Source organism: Candida metapsilosis (genome assembly GCF_017655625.1).
Source record: "Candida metapsilosis strain BP57 chromosome Unknown scaffold5, whole genome shotgun sequence".
In the NCBI taxonomy this organism is placed as follows: Eukaryota; Fungi; Ascomycota; class Pichiomycetes; order Serinales; family Debaryomycetaceae; genus Lodderomyces; species Lodderomyces metapsilosis.
Window position 1 is genome coordinate 491654 of NW_027138163.1, and position 22453 is coordinate 514106.

The 22453-nt window shown below is 39.6% G+C and overlaps 8 protein-coding genes across 8 annotated transcripts; 5 read left to right on the top strand and 3 right to left on the bottom strand. All coding sequences in view use genetic code 12, as the record gives it.

The window, feature by feature from the left end:
* Positions 1 to 28: 28 nt before the first annotated feature.
* PPZ1 (salt homeostasis regulator) lies at positions 29 to 1942 on the top strand (the record flags this gene model as incomplete). The annotated part of the gene is made up of 1 exon (XM_067692972.1): positions 29 to 1942. One exon carries the CDS (start codon positions 29 to 31, stop codon positions 1940 to 1942), a length of 1914 nt encoding a protein of 637 aa, XP_067547540.1.
* Positions 1943 to 2150: 208 nt separating this feature from the next.
* On the top strand, positions 2151 to 2672 carry I9W82_003953 (uncharacterized protein; the record flags this gene model as incomplete). The annotated part of the gene is made up of 1 exon (XM_067692973.1): positions 2151 to 2672. One exon carries the CDS (start codon positions 2151 to 2153, stop codon positions 2670 to 2672), a length of 522 nt encoding a protein of 173 aa, XP_067547541.1.
* A 1529-nt stretch (positions 2673 to 4201) lies between these two features.
* I9W82_003954 (uncharacterized protein) lies at positions 4202 to 6403 on the top strand (the record flags this gene model as incomplete). The annotated part of the gene is made up of 1 exon (XM_067692974.1): positions 4202 to 6403. One exon carries the CDS (start codon positions 4202 to 4204, stop codon positions 6401 to 6403), a length of 2202 nt encoding a protein of 733 aa, XP_067547542.1.
* A 39-nt stretch (positions 6404 to 6442) lies between these two features.
* Positions 6443 to 7546, bottom strand: I9W82_003955 (leucine carboxy methyltransferase; the record flags this gene model as incomplete). The annotated part of the gene is made up of 1 exon (XM_067692975.1): positions 6443 to 7546. One exon carries the CDS (start codon positions 7544 to 7546, stop codon positions 6443 to 6445), a length of 1104 nt encoding a protein of 367 aa, XP_067547543.1.
* Positions 7547 to 7632: 86 nt separating this feature from the next.
* TRM9 (tRNA (carboxymethyluridine(34)-5-O)-methyltransferase) lies at positions 7633 to 8412 on the bottom strand (the record flags this gene model as incomplete). Its single annotated transcript, XM_067692976.1, has 1 exon — positions 7633 to 8412. The coding sequence occupies one exon, from the start codon at positions 8410 to 8412 to the stop codon at positions 7633 to 7635; it is 780 nt and encodes a 259-aa protein (XP_067547544.1).
* Positions 8413 to 8562: 150 nt separating this feature from the next.
* I9W82_003957 (uncharacterized protein) lies at positions 8563 to 9549 on the top strand (the record flags this gene model as incomplete). The annotated part of the gene is made up of 1 exon (XM_067692977.1): positions 8563 to 9549. One exon carries the CDS (start codon positions 8563 to 8565, stop codon positions 9547 to 9549), a length of 987 nt encoding a protein of 328 aa, XP_067547545.1.
* A 6898-nt stretch (positions 9550 to 16447) lies between these two features.
* ATG1 (serine/threonine protein kinase) lies at positions 16448 to 19429 on the bottom strand (the record flags this gene model as incomplete). The annotated part of the gene is made up of 1 exon (XM_067692978.1): positions 16448 to 19429. The coding sequence occupies one exon, from the start codon at positions 19427 to 19429 to the stop codon at positions 16448 to 16450; it is 2982 nt and encodes a 993-aa protein (XP_067547546.1).
* Positions 19430 to 21105: 1676 nt separating this feature from the next.
* Positions 21106 to 22434, top strand: I9W82_003959 (glucose-induced degradation complex subunit; the record flags this gene model as incomplete). Its single annotated transcript, XM_067692979.1, has 1 exon — positions 21106 to 22434. The coding sequence occupies one exon, from the start codon at positions 21106 to 21108 to the stop codon at positions 22432 to 22434; it is 1329 nt and encodes a 442-aa protein (XP_067547547.1).
* Between the last annotated feature and the right edge of the window lie 19 nt (positions 22435 to 22453).

Sequence of the window (22453 nt, forward strand, 5' to 3'; positions counted from 1 at the left end):
TTCCTTATTGAATCCTGTCACATATACAATGGGTAACAATTCATCCAAACAGAAAAGCTCGAAACATGGTGGAGGTCCATCATTGCAACGCACCGATACTTCCAACTCTGCAAGATCCGGTAGGTCGGTGAGACTGAGATTGTCAGTGGGTAGTGGTAATAGTGCGAGTAATTCTAATAATAATGGCAATACCGGTGAAAATCGTGGTAATGGTAATGGCAGTGGCAGTGGCAGTGGTAGTGTTGACTCCATTGGCAATGGAAACAGTGAAACTAATGGACAAGATACCACTGTGACTTCACCAACAAAGAATCGGTTTGAAGATAGCGTAACTGGAGGATTAAGTCCAAGTGATCATCAATCCAATGGTTTAAAGTCACCTTTAAAGTCAATGTCTCGAAAGAACTCATCCTCGGAAACGAATTCTGAAATACCGTCGTTTTCAAGAAACAATAGTTCATCCAACATATACTCCACTTCTTTCAATGACAATACAAACTTGCCGCCTTCTATGATGCAAGTTCAGCCAAAAGAACCCATCTTGATCCGAAGAAATACCAATGATACTGTAAACACGTCCATGAGTGTTTCAGGACTCGAATCCCCATCACAATCAAATTTTGGCAATAGTAATAACAACAATGGACTTAGTATATCACGCACGTCCACGAACCATTCCTTACCCTCGTCTATGAATAATGCACCATCGTCTCCCCAAAATCCACATTTGGCTGTGCCCAATCTGCAATCGAGCGAGTCTTTGCAACCAGATGGACAAGAGCAACAACAAGGATCGCAAACGCCCAAGTCCCCCTCGCTCTCTGCAAGTAATGATGATACTAGAAGTATACAGAGTAGCAGACAATCACTGGCTACGGATTTAACGGATCTTGCAAAAACACAATCTTCTGTGAATAACCATTTACATAAACAATCAACAACATCCTCTTCAATAGGCGGTGGGGGTAATACGATAGAGATTGAGGATTTGATTCAACGCCTCTTGGATGCTGGTTATAGTGGAAAGAGGACAAAGAATGTTTGCTTGAAAAACACTGAGATTCAATTAATTTGTGCTACAGCAAGGGAAATATTCTTATCTCAACCTTCGCTACTTGAGCTTTCTCCACCTGTCAAAGTAGTTGGAGATGTTCATGGCCAATACGGAGATTTGATTCGTATTTTCACAAAATGTGGATTCCCACCACAAACAAACTACTTATTTCTAGGCGACTATGTGGATAGAGGAAAACAGAGTTTGGAAACTATTTTGCTATTGCTATGCTACAAGATCAAATACCCGGAGAATTTCTTTTTGTTGAGAGGAAATCACGAGTGTGCCAGTGTTACCAGGGTGTATGGATTTTATGACGAATGCAAGCGGAGATGCAATATCAAAACATGGAAGATGTTTATGGACACATTCAACACTCTACCGATAGCAGCAATTGTTGCGGGAAAGATATTCTGTGTCCATGGTGGTTTATCTCCAGTACTCAATTCGATGGATGAGATTAGAAACATTGCTCGTCCTACGGATGTACCCGATTTCGGATTGCTCAATGATCTTTTATGGTCTGATCCTGCTGACACTATTAACGAGTGGGAGGACAACGAAAGAGGTGTTTCATATGTGTTTTCAAAGGTTGCAATCAATAAATTCTTGAGCAAATTTGGGTTTGATTTGGTTTGTCGAGCTCATATGGTTGTTGAAGATGGTTATGAATTTTTCAACGATCGAACTTTGGTTACAGTGTTTTCTGCTCCCAACTATTGTGGAGAATTCGATAATTGGGGTGCAGTGATGAGTGTATCTGAGGAACTTTTGTGTTCTTTTGAGTTGTTGGATCCATTGGACAGCGTAGCTTTGAAGCAAGTGATGAAGAAAGGAAAACAAGAGAGGAAAACCGCTCAAAGTTTACAACGAATTCAATCCAGGTAATGCGAGTTGGATAAGTAGTTTTTTACATATACATTTAGTTCATGTGATTTACGTTCTATATAATAGCTCCTCGTCTTCTAATAATTATTCTGTGGACTGTGTTAAGTGCGATTCGTGCCGTTCTATTATGTGTGCGGTGTAAATTTGTGCGCAATTTGTAAATCAAAAAGCCATTTCTTTAATCACAAGTATCCGAGTAATTCTCAAAATGTACGCCCCCCAGAACACGTACCAGTCATTACTCAGAACAGAGAACATAGAACCACTAGCTACTACCATCAACCAGCTAAACTCGGCAATAAAAAATAACGAGGAATCCGTTTTTGAATTGTGCCAGCTACTCGATGGTGACTTTCATTTCCCTGCATCCGTTTCTGATTTGACCGAATCAAACTCAAAAGACGTTGCTGGTGATGATGGATTGTTTTATCTCATAGAGCAGAAATATGACTTACCACATTCATCGGATGACTCAAGAGAAGGTAGAAAACGAAACTTGCGTGATCAGATCAACCACATGAAGAAACTCCGGGAGTCAAAAATTGCAAAGAATAGGGAATTACTTCATTTAGTTCACGAATACGAGGATGAGATTATGCTCAAAGTACTACCTGAACTAAGAAACAAACTTGATAGCTCTGAGGATAAAGAATTGATTTATAAATTAGTTGAACAAAAGTTTCAGCGAGAAGCCGAGTTGTTTCGCAAGTTCATTGACAAAATTGAATGAGTTGAGAGTATCTTTATAGCATGGTAATGTACTTGTCTTTCAACTTTTGATGGTGCCCAGTTGAGAGATGTAAAAGTTTGTTTTCATGCACGTACCTTCAACTTCATCTTATACAAGATTACGCCGGCATCATAGCTGTAATGGCAGTAATACGATGCATATCTATAAACGGTGCAAGAGGCGCTAGTTTTAATGAATGGAAGAAATTAAACTGCCAAAATAGCAGCAGTAGGAGCATAATGATGAAAGTCATGTAGTTTGTGAAAACCTCGATCTGAAACGTATGTGGTGCTGCACAAAAGGAATAGGGGGCCTAGGAAGCTAATATCCAAGTTTGATCGACCTAGAGGACGACGCTGAACGAACACTGTGAAATGTGTCAAGTGTGTAGAGTAAAATGTGGCAAGTGTATAGTGTGTATAATCTTTGAGGCGTTGATGAGGTGTAGTACTTTCTAGCGAGCTGTGGAAATATACAAGGCGAGCTTTAAGTAGCTTCATAAACACTCACGTTGCTTTTTGACGTGATACTCTCTGTCTACAGTGTGTATCAGTAGTTTTTCTTGCTATACAGTAACAGCTCTTTATAAAAGCTCGGACTTACCTAATTGGGCTTAACGCCGAGCAAAAAATTTGACATGCTTCCGCCCTCCTAAGGACGTCCAAAAATAATTTTTTGGACTTCTGGGGGTGCACGGAGCACAAAATGCAGCTTTCAACGTGTCTGACGGTGGATCCAAGGTTGGAATCCACTTTTTTTTGAGTGTATCTCAAAAATCCGACCATGTTTTGTTATGCACACATAAAATGCGCATAACCACTCCGAGAAGAGCGCAACGATGGTTCGGATGAGCTTGACGAAGCATGCCGATGTGGCAGTGGATGCTGGCAAGTCAGATAAGACCAGTCCTTTGTCCTGTGGTTGCACCAAAGTGGAACAACTATTGTTAGTTGCGAAAAGCTGCAACCAATTGCAAACATAATTTCTTTTTCTTTTTTTTTGCAAAAATATATAAGTATTCATTAGTAAAGAAACTTAGGTTAGAAAACATGTTAAAGCTTGGAGTTAGAGCTTGTACTGTTCTGTTTCAGGTTATCAGATCCTGTTTTAAGGAGTTTTACATAGCTTACATACTCGAAGGTAACAATTTGCATAAAATTTGGTGCTAAATTTCACAAATTCAGCAAATTATCACAAGTGCAACTAAAAGTTGACCTCATAAAGAAAGAGAATTGATGATAGCTTTCTTCACAAAGAACTCTCTTGTAACACATATTTTCCAAGCTTTGCTTTTCAAAAGAGTCACCAGATAGACCAAATATATTGTGAAGCGCACGACCAACTAAAAATTATTCAAACCAAAAAAACAACAGAAACAGAAACAGTGCGAGTTGTGTTGTAAACCCACACCCTCACCTTCTCTGAGCCTCACCAGTCTAGACCCCATATATCTTACAGTACACTTTAGAACGTGTAACTCATTTCCAGCAAGGGGTCTTTAATAATTTTGCTGTACAAGAGTGCCAAAGATGACTTTATCGGTAACATTACCAAAACATGAGTTAAGAAGGACAACTGGCATCCAAAAGGTTGTCTTGGAATTTGCAAACGGCGAAGAACCAATCGAACCTAGTCCAACCGCAGATCTAGAATCTACCAAACAAAATCTTGCAATACCTTATTTTCGATACGATGGACATGATTACGTTTTGGTAAAGCAATTGGCAATGTTATGGAATTTCTTGTCTTCCTACCAGTTGGTTTTGACACTTACCAAACATGGGATTATGAAAAGTGATATTTTGCAAACTGATTCTGATATGAATGAAGCTTTGTATACGCAAGGGGCTATATCGAAGCAGGAGAACTTGACTAAGCTATTCTACATATCCTTGCCTTTAATTTATTCCAAAATTGCAAACAAAGATGTGTTTTACAACAAAAGCTACGCCGGAGAAAATGTGATTGAGCAAAATCACCAATCAAGCAAAGTTAGTAGCTCTATCCCACCAACGGCCGTGGAAGAAAAGGATGATGAATCCCTTATAGATGATGAGGAGGAAGACGAAGTTGATGATTTGGACGAGGAAGGAGGGGTTGATGAAAACAAAAACACGGCTTTAGTGAATCAAGCTAGACGTCACCATTTTCATAAGCGTCTTGGTGATTTGGAATCGCCGGGTGATGATAAGGTGACGGTAAGCCAAGTATTTCCACAGTATGGCGTTGTAAAATCCACCACTCAATTGAATCACACCCTGTTTGGAACATTGAACTCATCAACAAAGTTGAACTTTTACAAGAATCTTCTGTCTCCCGGGCTCAGGTTTCTTCCAAACACCAAGCTCAATTTTAACGAACGAGAGTTACTTTTAGGTTCCAACAATTTTCTGGATATTCAAATTGATGATGGTTCCGACTCTTCAAAAAAACAAGGTTTCAGGAAACCCCTTGGTAGGTCAAGGAAAAACAATATTCATATTGACCCCAACAGTTTGGATTTGAGCGAATCAATTGCTCCCGGACAAGGTTATATACCCGAATTCAGCGTTAGTCATTTGTGCAAAGTGCCAAATTATTATATCACCTCAAACCAACAAGCGCCACTGCAATCATTCAATACAAAGAAGTTGAATACTACCTCCAATTCGTCTTTTCTTTTCAATGATGGAATTAAGATGTCCAAAAATATCCAGCAACTTGTTTTTAGCAATGAGAGTGATAACTACCATCACTCAAAATACTTTTACACGAAAGGGTATCGCGGTCCCGGATCAGGTAACTATAAAGATGGCGCGTTAATGAAGAAGATCAGTAAGATCTCAATGACTAACGATCCTAGAAGATTCCACAAAACAAAACTTTCAAACAGAGACAAGTACAACAAATCGTTGAAGGGATTGGTTCACGAAAAGTTCAATAAGAAATCGGTGGAAGGTTTGCTTGCAGAGCAACGCAAATACACTGAAGACTATTTGAATCTCGAGATGTTGCACAATAGTGTTCAGTTCAATTTTCTACTTAATTCTTATCGTGAGATATCAGAAGAAACATGGGAGTGTTATTTCAAGTTCAAACTATTTGATTTTGAGCAGTTCAAGGCCTTGCAGCTGGAAAAAGAAGAGGTCAAGGGAAGAGAGCGTCTTATGTTAGAACATAAAAAATGGGTTGAGGATGACAAACTACGTGAAGAGAGGCTTCGAATGATATTTAGTGATGAGCATGCGGCAATCGAGAAGCTTAAAGGCGAATTTATTGAGAAAAGAAAACAATTGGAAGAGAAAAAGCGACGTTGGGAATTGGAAGCATCTTTTGGTAATTCGATAGATGAAAATGATGAGGAGGGCGATTTCGCAGATAAATTGAAAAGTATCGAGACAGAGTACCGAGACAGGCAAGTTGAGTTAACTCGAGAATATGAGACGAAAAAGAAACAATTTCTCACACCGTTGAAACCACCACAACCGATTGAAACACCTCAGATGGATATAGTTTCAAAGTTTGTATCTCCTGCCAGTCATTCTGAAATTTTGAGACAATTACCTATGGAATTGAGAGACGCTGCAGATTTAAGCAAGGACGAGGTGCCATCGATAAAAAACCCCATAAAGTACGTTACAACCTTTCCCACAAATACAAATGATGAGTATTTGACAAGAGTTGAGGTTGTGAAACTACCCAATGCAAACTCCATTGGATGGGATAACCTAAGAAAGTACAAAGAGAACTGAACTGAATTGAATTAGAGAGTATGTTTGTATTTCACCTAGTTAATCTTGTTTCTGCCATATCCATTTGTCAATCCCTTGAAATGATTGGGAATTGTCTGATGCTCTGAATTCTCCATAGCAAAGACAGTAGTGCTCAAGCAATAGTCTTATCTCTTCAATCTCATCAACAAACTCTAGTGAGTTTATTCGCTGCAAATCCTTGGAATCAATCCACGACTCCTCCATAGATTGGTTCCTGCTGTACCCACCAATGTTGCTCAAAGAAGTCATACGTAATTTTGTAAGTTTGCATTCCTGTTGTAGAAACTTCAACCTCGATTCAAGATTGGGATACTTGTCGAATGTTTGCAAGTTTAAACCTCTCCCTTGTAAATTGTGGTACATTGTCTCCCCAAAAGAGTCTCTCAAAGACATAGGCTCGTAAATCAATATTCCTGTAAAATTGTCACCTAAACTCGTCCAGTACTTGATGGTTGAGGAATACTCTTCTGGCGACAAGTAGCACAAAACACATTCACTCAAAACTAGGGTGGGAAGCTTGGCATTAAAACCTTTCAACAGTGAACCGGGACTGTGTTCTCTTAAATCGGCTCCACAAAGATGATAGTTTTTACAATGAAGGTCTGGATCGAATTCTGCAAATGACTCCTTTGATTGGATATCGGGGGCATCTTCCTCAATTTCAAAAAGAGTTCGAAGTTTCTCATTCTTCATTATAGCTAATTTTTTGATCTTGGTGGTCTCGGCAAAATCAATTTCGTGATAGATAACTTGTGGCAGCTTCTCTAAGATAGAGAATGCCCTTGTATCAGACCCACTTCCTAGTGATACTATCTGGCAGCTTCCAAATTCTTTTACGAATTCGTCCACAACATCACTAATGGCTCTAGTTCTCAAGTATGTTCCACGATTGATAATCGGTAACTTCCTGTCTTGAAATAACGACTTTAAACTTCTTGAGGATGAAAGCGATGTATAACCGGTACAGTATTGTAGATACGTATTGTATGACTTCATCAACTCTTCGATGTATTCATCCGGAGGATCGAGGTACTGCTTCAAGTTCATGTTGTAACGACAGCTCAATGCATCTAGATCAGTGGCTCTTATAAGTTTGTCATGCCTATCTTCTGGAGAGTTCATATTGGATGATTTCTGAAATAAAGAAAAGATCAAAAATTTACCAAAGTCAAGAATGAAAAAAAAAAAAGTGTTTGCTATACAATACTCTATACCCTTTGCAATATTACCCACCAATTATCCTTCTCATATCCTTCATTTACAACAGTACACATCCCAGTCGCACGTGCATTTTCAGACAACTCTCCACGTTTATACAAATGATAGTATCTGTACTTCGTCTCATTCCCTTGTGGCTTTTCTTCATCAGTAGTGATGCTGCTACTACTACTTGGGCATGTGGTATTCTCTACTGAGCCCTTCTTTTTCAGTTTTTTAGACACATTGTGTAGCACCCAAGGAATTAGAACGTCTTGATCATCACCTTCTTTATAACCACGACGCGAATTTTCTTGTTCAAGAGCCCAACAATAGATCAAGCATTGTGCGCCCGTTTTTAACTTGGACAAAATATGCAGTATTGCCTGGATCCTTCTTTCCTCTGTAGCAAAATGATGTATAACTGCAATTGAGATGGCAAAGTCGAATTTGCTATCGGGATGTGGTAACGAAAGGCCATCAGCAATGGCCAAATTATAGTGATTGTTGGAGACTTCTTGTGCACAATTTATAAGGCCCAGAGATCTATCAGAGCCAATAATGTAAACATCCTCATTAACATTCAAATATTTCCCATTTCCACACCCTACATCCAACCCTATTGAATATTTTGGCCTATCTTTTAGAAATCTCTCAACTATCGGCCAAGGTTTGTATCTGGTTTTGGAGAAATGAGACGCTATCTCGTTGTAGACATCATGAACGAATGTTTCTTCCTGGTCTGTGGGGTTTATGTTCTGAGATATAGGTAGAGATGGGGTGGTGGCCATAATGCACTTTGGTTCAATAACTTGAAAACTTTTGCTTCATCATCTCTTAATGCACGAATGATTTTTCTTTTTTTTTTTTTTTTTGCTTGCATGGCCTCGACGTCTTTCCTCATTCTATGACTAGGCAAATATACACATGAACAGAAGGATATGTCAATTGCTAATAAATGCATCGTTATATGTACAACAATAGCTATACTACTACCCTGGATTACCAACGTCCTAAAGCAACCGAGCGAACTCACCAAGCTACGGCACTATTTCGATTGCGAATTTAAAGTTACAATTCCCATTCGATTAAGGTTCAATAATGAACAGTTCATTCTTCCCGACTTGATTGAAGCTGCTCAAATACAGATCGATGAAGAGCTTCGGTATTTGGGCGTACGCCACTTGGACTTAGTGATAGTGGATGAATTACAATCGGGTAACGTGAGCGAGGGATATATGATGGACTTGATACTACACCATGAAAATTCACTTGGCATTTCGTCAGATTCTTTACAAGTGGCCATTTTCTACACTTTGGAGTCAATACATGCAAATGATTTGCCATTCTTTCTAGCGCAAACAGTGTTGTATCATTTTCTTAATGGGGAGGTTGAACTTTTCAAAAGATCGGAATGTGAGGATTTCATGGAGCATTTAAGGTTTGAGATTGGATTCGGTAATGCGGTAAACAAAGCTACTGAGATGGAAGTCTTGAGGTCTATCGAAAGGCTATTCAATGATGTGTTCTTGATTACACGTCTACAATGGGTAATAAAAGACGACCTAGTAACTGGTGGTGATGATGATATCGTGATAAACTTTCCCGGAGAACGCTCCAAGACTATAAAAAGTGACAAAAGCAGTGCCTTCAAAATTCGGGCAGTTTTAGAAGAGCAATTGCGACTACCTCTGAGGCCAGGAAACAACTTGCAAGTACGACTTTTTGCGTCGTATAGGAAGAAAGCTTTAACAAATTTGAACCGGATATTCAACGAGCTCTACGAAAGAGGTGCAAACGACAAGATCATTTCTCAAGTTGCACAATTGATCACTGAAATGAGAAATTCGAGAGACCCATCTTGGTTGAACTATTTGGAGACGACTCAAAATATACTAACACAACTAGATACGACTACGCCTTGGTAAGACTATGTAATGATAAGCAGGATCGAAATAAATACTTTGCTTCAGGTGTATTTGTATAGAGTTTATATCAATCATATCCTCTAAGCATGTACTTTGAGTTATTGTGGAGGAAACGATGCCAAAAGTATGGAAAGTGGAGTAAAATACAGTGTAAGGCCTGAGCATGGAGTAGTGGGTTCATTGTAGCAATATACAGAAATGGAGGCATCAGATAAGCATCGTCTCCGGATTCGATGCATTGTAGTGGACTCTTGGATCAATTTGGCTTCAAATTTGGTGGCAAAGAGTTGCGACACAGGAAGAATATTTACGACACAGGAAGACAGGTCTCAGATTATTTTGCGACACACAAAAAAAGATGAAGCAAAGGAAAAGGACCAGCAGATGCCAGCGACTACGACGACTTCACACAGACACAAGAAAACGAAGTTGAGACAATAACGAGAGAGAGAAGTGAAAGTGAGAAACAAGGAGTGAGATGAGGCTTCAATCAAACCCTCTTGCGGTGCAGTTGCAGTGATGGCCAGCATGAGGAGGTTGAATCGTATGAGTACCAATCTGGGGCCCAATCTTCAGCACGGAGTGTATAACAAGCAAATGGTTTGCAGGTGTGGTACCTAATCGTGAAATGGGGCTTCCGAGAATACACTTGCAGTAAACTACGCGAGCGGGAGCGGTTATTGAGCTGCTGAACTCGCTGGTAAGTATGTGTTCACGTGATCTCGGGCTTGTTTTCCCGGGACCGTGCTTCGCCGTCATCGGGACGTCCAAAAATTTTTTTTTGGACTTCTGGCGGTGCACGGAGCGCATAATGCAGCTTCCAACGTGTCTAACGGTGGATCCAAGGTTGGAATCCACTTATTTTGCGTGTTTCGCAAAAATCCGACCATGTTTTGTTATGCACACATAAAATGCGCATAACCACTCCGGGAAGAGCGTAACGATGGTGCGGATGAGCTTGATGAAGCATGCCGATGTGGCAGTGAATGCCGGCAAGTCAGATAAGACCAGTCCTTTGTCCTGTTTGTTGTATATACCAAAAGGAACTGTAACTGTTAGCTGCAAAAAGATTGGAACAAAAAGACAAATTGCTTTTTGCTTTTGTTCTCAAAATGTCGTGTGTTGATAGAGCGACATTGTTATCTACGTGTGAGTTTTTTGGCATAACAAAATACCTTCATATTTGTGGCAGCTGAACACATCTGTGGCAATTGAACTTTATTCGGTGGCAAATCAACACATTCACTCTTCTCAAGAGAAACACAATCACCACATCAATAGTACCCAATATATCTACATTGATGGATAGAATCGCAATGCGCTAGAGAGATCACAGGTTCTGGTTCTCGATCTATGGCTTTATATCTTACAAAGAGGAGAAATCACCACATCAATTAAGGTCAGTCACATAATCACCACCAAAGCAAATGAAATAAAAGACAACAAATATAACATCTATGTGAAGGAGTACTGGAGATGGTCGTTTATTGAATATTTTAATGGATTGGAGTAACACATTTGGACCACAGAGACACAGAGAGGGTGCAAATATTGCAAATATTGCAAAGCTCTCCTGTCATCGACACCTAGACTCCATTTGAAAGTCAGGAAACATGGTCATTCCATTTCCTCTTGCTTCAATAAAATAAAACCATTCAGTTCCCATTCTAGCAGTTGGAAATGGCAGGGGTTGTACAAGACGACCATTGATGACTGCTAAGAAGCAACGCAACGGGTGCTTGATGATATTTGATGACAAAATGTCCCACATGTTCTCAGTTTGATCCAAGAGACATAAAAAAATGGAGCAGCCGTCTGACAACAGGAGATGATGTGCTCTAACTAGGTTCATGAAAGCAGTGGACACCAGTGGAAACAAGAGGCAGAAGAGAAAGTAATGAAGGATGGCCAGGGCCAATTGCATAATAACAAGATGATATGTGGTGACCCGTGGTGGAAAGCAAGGACGATAGCGCAACTTGGAGGAGTAGTTAGTCTCTTGTCGAAACAGTGGGGAGGGATACAGTTGATAACCAGGACGATAAGGAGAAACATGTGAAATTATAGGGTCATTCCCATATAATAACAGAGGCTGTTCCATACAAAGCGAAGGCGCATCACAAGTTAGCAAATCTCGCATACGACAACGTGCTCATGCAAGGTATAGAACTAGATCTGCGAGTTATCAAGCATCCCATCTCACAATTAGAGAGAGCTTGGAAGCACACGTAACATGATGTACACAACAGAAAACCAAAAGCAAAACTAGTCATAGAATAAGACTTACTTTAGAAGTTATTAAAGCCTTGTCAAGGAGCTTCATTCGAACCTCGACTACTCATAGCGACTGGGGGCTAACACAGAAGTAGTAGGAAGTAAAGCGCACCACCTGCTCATTAACTTACATAGTATATATAGCCTATACGATAGCAATAGACCTCGGCACTTCCGTCAGATCCTAACCGCCGTAGAAGGTGATCACATCCACACACCAATATTGGTCACATCCGTACCGCAGAAAAAACACACCTCTACCGCAAGCGCCGCACATCCTAACACCAGGGAATAATGCATCCACGCACCAATTCTGCATCCTAACATCAACGATTACACACCCATTCACAAGCGATGGGCACATCCTAACATCAGCAAACTGACAAAGTGTCACGTCCTTACTGCAAAGAAATTGAAATGTGATGCATCCAAACTTCAGAAAAACTACGAGGTACTGCATTCTTGCATCACCCAAGAAATGAAGCTCTCACACCCAAACACCAACTAAAACAAGGAAATTACAACTTCGGGTTATAGCGGTAAGAGTGAGCGAGGCTAAACGCACACAAGACAACGGCCATGGACATACACGAGGGAAAATTCAAGACTACTCATTACAAAAGTTCCTTAGGGCTACAGGTGCTGAATTAACCGAACATTTGATCGTCCATAACAAATGATGTCTTCATTTATTTATTTCTTAATAAATCTTTGGCATGCACCCTCTGGCAAATTAGGAGAACATTAAACGTAGTCCAATTTCATACTGCGACCAAATTGTGTTGTTCCACAATGCATGTACATAGAACATCGTCGAACAATAATTGATACCTAAACGGGAAAAACAAAAACAAACACTACATAAGGGAATTACAACTTGCTCTCACCGAGATACAATACATATATAGACGGAATTCAATGAAATCCATTGGAATAAGATATATAGTCTTCAGTTAAACTACAATCCTTACTTACTTACTTAATAAATTATTTCAGTTACAAATATGCTGTAGATATATATTTCTCAAAGAAATGCACCCTTAGAAACAAGTGCTGTTGCGGAAACTTAAGCCACAACCTTAATTGACAAGCAAAATTCTGCCCTCTATTAAAAATATGATAGTGAATGTTTGAAACAATAACAAAATGCTGGTGCTGATACTGGTACCAAACGAAAGTTAGTAATGGCTCGATGAAGAGACTGCGTGTTTCGAAAAGCATGGCGCGATAAGGGGTGCAATTAGTAGCTACGAAGGCAAACATGCCACACTTGATTTGAACGATGATTGTACAGCACGAAATATTAACCAGGATTAGTGTATGCAACATTCGATAATCTATAACATCGTTGAAGGGAAAATGGACATGGAAACTCGGTGACATCAATTCTAGATCTTCCCATCTAACGGACCATGCTTTAGTTTTAAAATTGTGCTTTACCTTCAAGTCGTCCCAAAAATTATTGTGGCACTTAGCAGGTGTCAATAGAGCATGACTTGATATGCTTCTAAAGTTCTACCTTAGACGTTGCAAATGTGAGTCTGCAGTTTGTCCCAATCGGTCTAAGACTAACTTTCGTCTATAGTTAATCAGATGCTCCAGCCTTCATGATGTTAGAGTGGAAAATTACAATATGTTTAAATCAGAAACCACACGAAGCTTCGCTAGATCCAAATTGTTTAGATTATAAGAAAGGAGTGGTTCATCTTTTATTTTGGTGCTCCATGGACCATACCGTACGAATCAAGCTTAAATAAATACACGCGACATATTTGGGCCTAAATAGTGCATGTCTTAATTGTGGTCGCAGAAGATTCTACCTGTGGGCGTCAAATTCAGCTTCTGTGACCGGAGAATGCCTCTCTATAATTTGGTTCTTTTTTGCTCATACTACCTCACGTCTCCGCGAACTTGCATATCACTTGCGTTATCTCGTACGCGGGAGGAGCGCTGTTCCTTCCCATTTGATTTATGTGGTTAGTTGATGCTTGAATGTGAGTGCTCAACGATTTGAGTGGCGCAAGGATGCAGTACCTCGTAGTTTTTCTGAAGTTTGGATGCATCACATTTCAATTTCTTTGCAGTAAGGATGTGGTACTTTATCGGTTTGCTGATGTTAGGATGTGCCCATTGCTAGTGAATGGGTGTGTAATCGTTGATGTTAGGATGCAGAATTGGTGCGTGGATGCAATATTCCCTGGTGTTAGGATGTGCGGCGTTTGCGGTAGAGGTGTGCTTTTTCTGCGGTACGGATGTGACCAATATTGGTGTGTGGATGTATTCATTTTCCACGGCGGTTAGGATCTGTGTGAAGTAGACATCCTAACCCCAATACCGTGGTTTATACTAACGTATGAGCTATATACACTACGTAAGTTCATAAGCAAGCGGAGTACTTTAGTTCCTATTGCCTCCTGCGACAGACCTCAGTCGTCATGAGTGGTCGAGTTGCCAACAATGCTCCTCGGCAAGGCTTAAGCTCAACTTCTTACCTAAGCTTTTATCCTTTGGGCTGGTCTGATTTTGATTTCCCGACGTCATGTACTGGCACCAGGCTCTTTATTTGTGCAATGAGCTGCTTTATCATTTGCCAGTGTTGTTGTATACTTTGTATGGGCAGGTTATAGTATTTGAGCTCTGCTGATATCCTGGAACCTCTACTTGCAGAAGGAAACCCTTTTTTTATCATTCGAGAATGATAATTGACTCTCGCTTGTTTCTCCTTGTCGTCCACATTTATCAACAGTATCCACCACTGTATTGGTAAGAAGCCACTAGTTCCTACAGCTTGCATTGTGACTCATTGCTTTTCGCCAAAAGGCGGCACCACGACCTCTTGTTCATATGAGGCTGACCCTGGACCTCCTCTGTCACTCTGCCTTTGGCCCCTTGTTTGATTGACACCAGTAGTGCTATGTCCATTGCTTCCCCGAGCTTAGTTGCAACCGTCATCTCGTGCTCTCAAATAACAGTTCCTTATCCTTAAATCTCTTGCGTTATGCTGGTGCATCTAGAGCTTCATATCGTCGAGTATCTTATAGCACTCTTGAAATGCTTCTTAGAATTAGCCAGTTGATGACTTATTCAACGCTTACCCTCTTGAATGACCATTTAGAATGGGAGTTGAAAGGTCTCAATCTGTTGCAGCAGGCGGAAATGGACTTACCGTGTCTTTCTAGACTTTAAAACGAACTCTAAGTATCGACGACAGAAGATCTTCATCTTATTTGCTCCCTTTCTGTTTCTCAGCTGTCTACTTGTTTATCCATATGAACGGATCTATTAGAATCCTCAAGAAACGATCATCTCCAGTACCCCTTCACAGGGGTGTCTGTATTTGTTGTCTGTTTGTTTCATTTGCTTTGGTGGTGATTATGTGACTGATCTTAACTGATGTGGTGATTCCTTCTCTTTGTAAGATATAATATGACAAAGCTGCACTATCTGTGGTCTCTCTAATGCATTCAATTTCTATCCATCAATGTAGATATACCGAGTACTATTGATGTGGTGATTGTGTTTCTTTTGAGAAGAGTGAATGTGTTGATTTGCCACCGAATAAGTTCAATTGCCACAGATGTGTTCAGCTGCCACAAATGTGAAGGTATTTTGTTATGCCAAAAAACTCACACGTAGATAACAATGTCGCACTATCAACACACGACATTTTGAGAACAAAAAGCAATTTCTCTTTTTGTTCCAATCTTTTTGCAGCTGACAGTTACTGTTCCTCTTGGTATACACAACAAACAGGACAAAGGACTGGTCTTGTCTGACTTGTCGGCATTCACTGCCACATCGGCATGCTTCATCAAGCTCATCCACACCATCGCTACGCTCTTCCCGGAGTGGTTATGCGCATTTTATGTGTGCATAACAAAACATGGTCGGATTTTTGCGAAACACGCAAAATAAGTGGATTCCAACCTTGGATCCACCGTTAGACACGTTGGAAGCTGCATTATGCGCTCCGTGCACCGCCAGAAGTCCAAAAAAAATTTTTTGGACGTCCCGATGACGGCGAAGCACGGTCCCGGGAAAACAAGTCCGAGATCACGTGTGCACATACTTACCAGAAAGTTCAGCAGCTCAATAGCCGGCCCCAGTCGTGTGGTTTACTGTAAGTGTATTCTCGGTGGCTTAATTTCGTGACTAGATACCACACCTGCGAACCATTTGTTTGTTATACACTCCGTGCTGAAGATTGGGCCCCAGATTGGTACTCATACGATTCAACCTCCTCATGCTGGCCATCACTGCATCTGCACCGCATGAGGGTTTGATTGAAGCCTCATCTCATTCCTTATTTCTCACTTTCACTTCTTTCTCTCGTCATTGTCTCGACTCCGTTTTCTTGTGTCTGTGTGAAGTCGTCGTAGTCGCTGGCATCTGCTGGTCCTTTTCCCTTTGCTTGATCTTTTTTTGTGTGTCGCAAAATAATCTGAGACATGTCCAAAATTGTTTCGATTTTCAGCCAAATGGGATTTATCTTAAATCCGACATGTAAAATATGTCATAAGTATTTGCGTAAGTGTAAGACAAACCATATTTACATTAAAATATATCCAATAAACTCTATTAATTGCCAGAAGTAAAAACAAGTATGTTCCTTTTCAAATAAATTTCACATCAACTCCATCTTTTTCTTTAAGACTGATAACCTGTTGCCAATACTGACAATAAATTTCTCAACCATAACTCTGTCCTCATCATCCAACTTGCGTTCCCTCACCTGCTGCTCACTTGGAACATCATCTTCATCTAATAGCGCTTCAAGCATCCAAATAGCTGTACTATAGGCCAACTCGCATCCCTTCAAATCTTCCTTGACCAATTCATTGACCGCTGCATTTCTCGACATCTCCAAGGCCCTATCAAATATCAATCTTTCAGCTATAACATTATGTGTACTCGCCTCATTCTCTGGTATAGATTCAAGGCCATCAGCTCTTGCTATAGCCATATTTGCCTCCTGTAGTCGCAACTTTATGAATTCTGCCTTTTCCAAGCATTCGTTAAATTTTTCTCTTATCCATTGAACCAATTGGTTTATTTTAAAAGATAAACGAGCATCACGTTTGCCATTGTTGTCTTCGCTATGTTCGACACCGACCGCAGAATTGTCGAACAGGTCATACCACCATTCACTGGCGACTGACATTCCTCTAGCCAAGAGAGACAAAGCTTTAACATAAAGCACAATGCCTTCTTCACAAATAGTACGAACAATCTTTGGAGGCAATGAATCATTGTGGTTCAAGAAATCATGACCTGCATCATCATACGAGGGTGGGCTTGGAATTAATTGGCTAAATTTCACTTCCGCAAATAAATTCACAGCATGCGACTTTGTAGCAATGGTCTCCAACTTGTTCAAAACAACTTCATCAGGAGAAAGAGCCTTTTCGTTTTCAGATGCTAAGGTTGATGAAATGGGGAGATTCAATTTTTGCAAAAGGTTATTGTTTGCAAAGTTGGGAGTGGACATTACTGTTGAAAATGATGTCATCTCAGTTTTGTCACTGCCATCCTGAATATTACTCACTCCATCTGGTGCTGCAGTATCCTGTGTGGACTGGTTTGGATACAGAGTGTGATTACCTCCAAAAAGACGGTGCAGTGCGAGGCCAATTGCTTTGCTCAAAGCGTTGGTGGGCGAAATTGAAATGGATATACGACGATCGGTAAAGCTGGGTCTACGTTGATACCCTCCAGAAGAGCTCCTGCGACTTCTTTGCAGCGTTTGCGGTTGTTGTTGTTGTTGTTGTTGTTGTTGTTGTTGTTGTTGTTTCCATCTATCACTACTGTGATGGTCCCTAGGGTCAGTCATTGCATTGGCTCCTGTACCAGCACGAGCAAGTTCATCTGCTACTGCATTCACTTCAACGACTCTCTTTTCCACAACGACATAATCCTTCTCTAAAACTATATCTTCCTTTCCCAGTTTGAAATGAGTTGAATTATGAGCCCCTATTGAGTGACTGAGATGTTCCGGATCGGGGCTGTTTTTATCGATCAATCTCTTAATATCATCATCGCGCGAATATCTCCTTTCGGCGACTTCTGCAATATGGCCTTGGTTAACATCATTGTTTTCTGTTCTTTTCTCGCTTTTGTCGGTGATAGTTTGGCTCAACTGCACTTCTTGTTGCTTGGGAATATCCGCATCATGATTTTGAGTCTCAATGTCCGTCCGAGCATTTGCCTCTTGTTGGTTATTAGTAAGTACCGGAGTCATGGGACTTATACCCGCATTCTTAACTAATTGAGACCTCTCCGATGGTTTAATGGGACTTATATATTCACTGATAAACAAATCCTCATCCATATCAGAGGTTTCCAATGGTTTATTAGTGTCCTCCAAGTTACAAGTAATTAAATCATCGTTGAAAAACTCTTGAAATGATATTCTTTCGGTAGGGTTATACTTTAAAAGTGACCTAATCAATTGTTTTAAAGATTCGGGAACTTCAGCAGCTGATGGAAACTTAATCTTGTCGTTGGCTTTTTCAATATTCTTTAAAAGTTCAATGTGATTGCTTGCTCGGAAAGGTGGCTTACCAACAGCCATTTCATATAACACTGCTCCTACAGACCACAAGTCTGCTTTGGCATTATATTTCTCATATCTCAATATCTCGGGTGCCATGTAAAGTGGGGATCCACAAAGAGTTTCTGCCATCGAGGTTGACGGTAAGAAACGAGCAAATCCAAAATCAGCAATTTTTAAAATTGGAAGTTCCCACATTCCACTATACTCACCATTAACGAATTCTTGTTTTGAATGTAGAGGTGGACATAAAAGTAGATTCTGTGGTTTGATATCTCGGTGAACCAAACTCTTTTCCCGTAAAAACATCAAAGCTGAAGATAGTTGGCGAAGGAAATGCAAAATCAATACCTGGTTTAAGCCATGAGAGTTGGGTGGCGATGGATATCTTTGTAACAAGCTGGATATGACTGGATGAGTTTTAACAAGTTGACTTCTTCTTCGTATAAAATAAGACAAATCTCCCATGGAACAATAATCCATGATCAAATGGAAGTGAGCAGATGTTTGCTTGTAGTCAAGTAGGCCCACAATATGAGGATGTTTCATTGTTTTTAAAATTTGAATCTCAATCTCCAAATTTTCCACAAGCTTTTTTGACTTTAATTTGGATCGGTATACTGACTTTATAGCCACTGGTTTGTTGGTGGTGGTGTCATGACCTTTGTAGACAATAGCAAAGGAGCCTTTACCAATCTCGCGTCCTATAGCATATACGCCTATGTAGTCGGCTTTTGCAGTAGATGTGTTTGAAGCCTGACTAGTGGACAGTAAAGATGTTGCAGTGCTGGTGGAAGTAACCGTTGAAGCTGTTGTTGCTTGTGCTTGTGCTGTAGTTGCAGTTCTAGTTACACGATCATTGTGTAAAGGTGGTGGCGCAGGTTGCAGTGGCTGGTTACTTTGAGTCTTGGAAGTAGCAGTTGCTGCATTGGCCAAATGAAGTTGGGTTAAACGATTTCCTATATTGAAAGGCAATCTTTGATGATGATGATGTTGTTGTTGTTGTTGGTTCTGTTGATTGGCCAGAGGTAGGGTCTGTTTATGGTTATCAGACATTTGATACTAAACACTGTGGTTGTAATTGCAACTAAAACTGTGTGTAGTTGTGGTTAAAAGTGGTGTAGTTTAGTAAATAGTATTATGTGGATGTGTAGTAGTTGCTGTGTACTATATGTGTTATGTGTGTGTGTGTTATATATTTGGTTGTTATAGTAAAAGGTGTGGATTACTAAAAAAAGAATGAATGAAAAGGGGAGAGAAAATAGAATATTGTATTGTATTGTATTTGTATTGTATATTTGTATATTTTGTATTGTATATAGATAATGAGTATATTCCTGCATATAGAATACATCATCTATCTTATCTCTCTTTCTTTCTTTCTTTCCCATTGACATATCTATATAAGTACAGTATATTCTACAACTGTTATAGTATAGTATAGTATAATAATAATAATAATAATATATATATATAATCCACCACCTTTAACCTGAGTTTCTTTTTTAAAATGTTATGACTAATGACTAATGACTAGTATATACTTTTATATCCATTTAGATCTATATATAACTTAAAACTAGGTCACATAGGTTTAACTATCACTATGTATGACTAATATGTAATTAATATAACACTGTCATAAGTGTGAAATATTTGCAATAACATAAACAAACGAAAGATTCTACTTTGTCAAAGATTAGTCACAATCTAAAAGTATTTATATATCTGTATATGTATCATTATTTGCAAGTAAATAGAGCTTTATTATGTATTCCTAATATACATTTTTGCATCATTTTGAACATATAAATTATGCAACAATATACAAACATTCTTCTCATACTTTGGTGGTAGATGCGATAAGAAGCAACTAGCACTTCTCCTGTATACCACGCTCAATTACCAACCAAATTCAAAAAAATGTACTCTGCTTCTCTGCTATATATAAAGTACCGTAGTGAATGTTACTTTTAACAAAGTAATTTTGCTTTTTAAGGAATGGCTTTGTAGTTTGGTTCCAGTGTTTTTTTATTTTTTTCGCAACTCAACAAACAGTTCCTTCTTGGTGCAACCACAGGACAACAGACTGGTCTTATCTGACTTGCCGGCATTCACTGCCACATTGGCACAGTTCATCAAGCTCATTCGCACCACTGTTACGCTCTTCCCGGAGTCGTTCCACTCTTCCCGGAGTGGTTATGCGCATTTTATATGAGCATAACAAAACATGGTCGGATTTTTGAGATACACTCAACAAAAAAGTGGGTTCCAACCTTGGATCCACCGTCAGACACGTTGATAGCTGCATTTTGCGCTCCGTGCACCTCCAGAAGTCCAAAAAAAAATTTTTGGACGTCCCTAGGAGGGCGGAAGCATGTCAAAATTTTTACTCGGACTTATATGTCCGAAATCACGTGCAGTACATAGTTAGCTACATGAAAGCTATTTCAGAAATCGAAGTTTTTATTGTTAAAGTTCAATAAAACAAGCCTCGAGCTAATAACAGTCTCTTTGAAGAAATATCCCCTCTTTTTGAATGCATTACGCTCTCTCTTTATCTCTCCTCTTCACAATTGTACAACTGTATATGGGAGAGTAAATTTTTGTTGTCGCAGTTTTTACCGTGTCGCAGAAAATGTTGAAAACGTTATCTATTCCTCCTTTTCGTACTATTCTTTCAAAGTACTAGTACTAATCACGACCCACCACTTCAAACTTCACTACTTGTCATGACCGAAACCTATCAGACTATTGAAAAAAGAAACATAGACCAATTGGTACTTGAATATCTTATTCATGAGGGCTACGAAGAAGGCGCACTTGCTTTTGCCGAGGAGTTGAATTTGGACCTTGAACCACCACTGACATGGCAGCAATCCATTTCTCCAACCAACGATTATAATCAAATGGACACATCATACGAAGTACACCAGACTACATTGCAAAAAGACTTACAAAGTGTCAACAAACTTTCCGATCTTCAGTTTTCAAATGCTATTTTAAATTACTACACCAATTTCAATGCCCACCATGACAATACTAAAATTGGTAACAAGATTCAACCACCATTATCACGCAATACAAGAAACATCAAGCTAACATCCGGGTATTCCACAATTAGTCAAAGACAGGAAATTAAACGATTGATTTTAAATGGAGAAATCACAAGTGCAATAACCAAAATTAGTCGATGGTTTCCAATCATACTTGATTCAAATAATCTCCTTCATTTCAAATTATTACGTCTTAATTTAATAGAAATGATAAGAGACCACAAGTTTTCGTCCCATCTGGAAGCTGATGAAAAGGAGTTTTTGAATGAAATTTTGACTTTTGTTCGGTACAACTTGATTAATAAGATATCCAATCTGCATAAACTATTGAAGGAACTAGAGTTTACAATGAGTCTTTTATGTTTCAGATTTGATCCTTCTGTGAAGGACTTGGAAGACCAGAAAGAACTACCTCAGGAGTTGAGGAATTTTTTCAACATAAATTTGCGAAACCAAGTTTTCCGATTGGTTAATAAAGAGATTTTGGATATGTATGAGGTGAAATCTCTTTCCGATTATAACCAAGGGTATGAAAATGATGAGGTATTAGATGACGTCAAACTTAAAATTGAATACGGAAGTGAAACGCCACTGGAAGGAGAGGACGATGGCATTTATAATTCCAAATCCAAACCTGTTGTATACACAGGACCCCCGTATGAAAGCTTTTCGTTTGACGACATTGCAAATTTCAAGGATGATGAGTTTGAGTCAGATTTAGAGGAGATGGGAGAAGAAACTAGAGATTGGGACCAACTTGTCGATCTTCAACTGATTCAGCCAGCTGCAGAGACTTCATCAGAGGTTTACAAGGGCGAGAGGCTGCTTCGTAAGGATACGAGAGTCAAGAATGAGGATGAAGTAGAAAGTTTGTATGGACTAGCATTGGAGAGTAAGTTGGAAGGTCTTGTCAAATTGTTTGTCTTGACGGAAAGGAATCTACAGTCCCTCAAATCAATATCCCACCATACTTTTGAGATCAAGGAGAGCAGTTCAGCACTTTGAAATTGAATCAGTTTCTTTA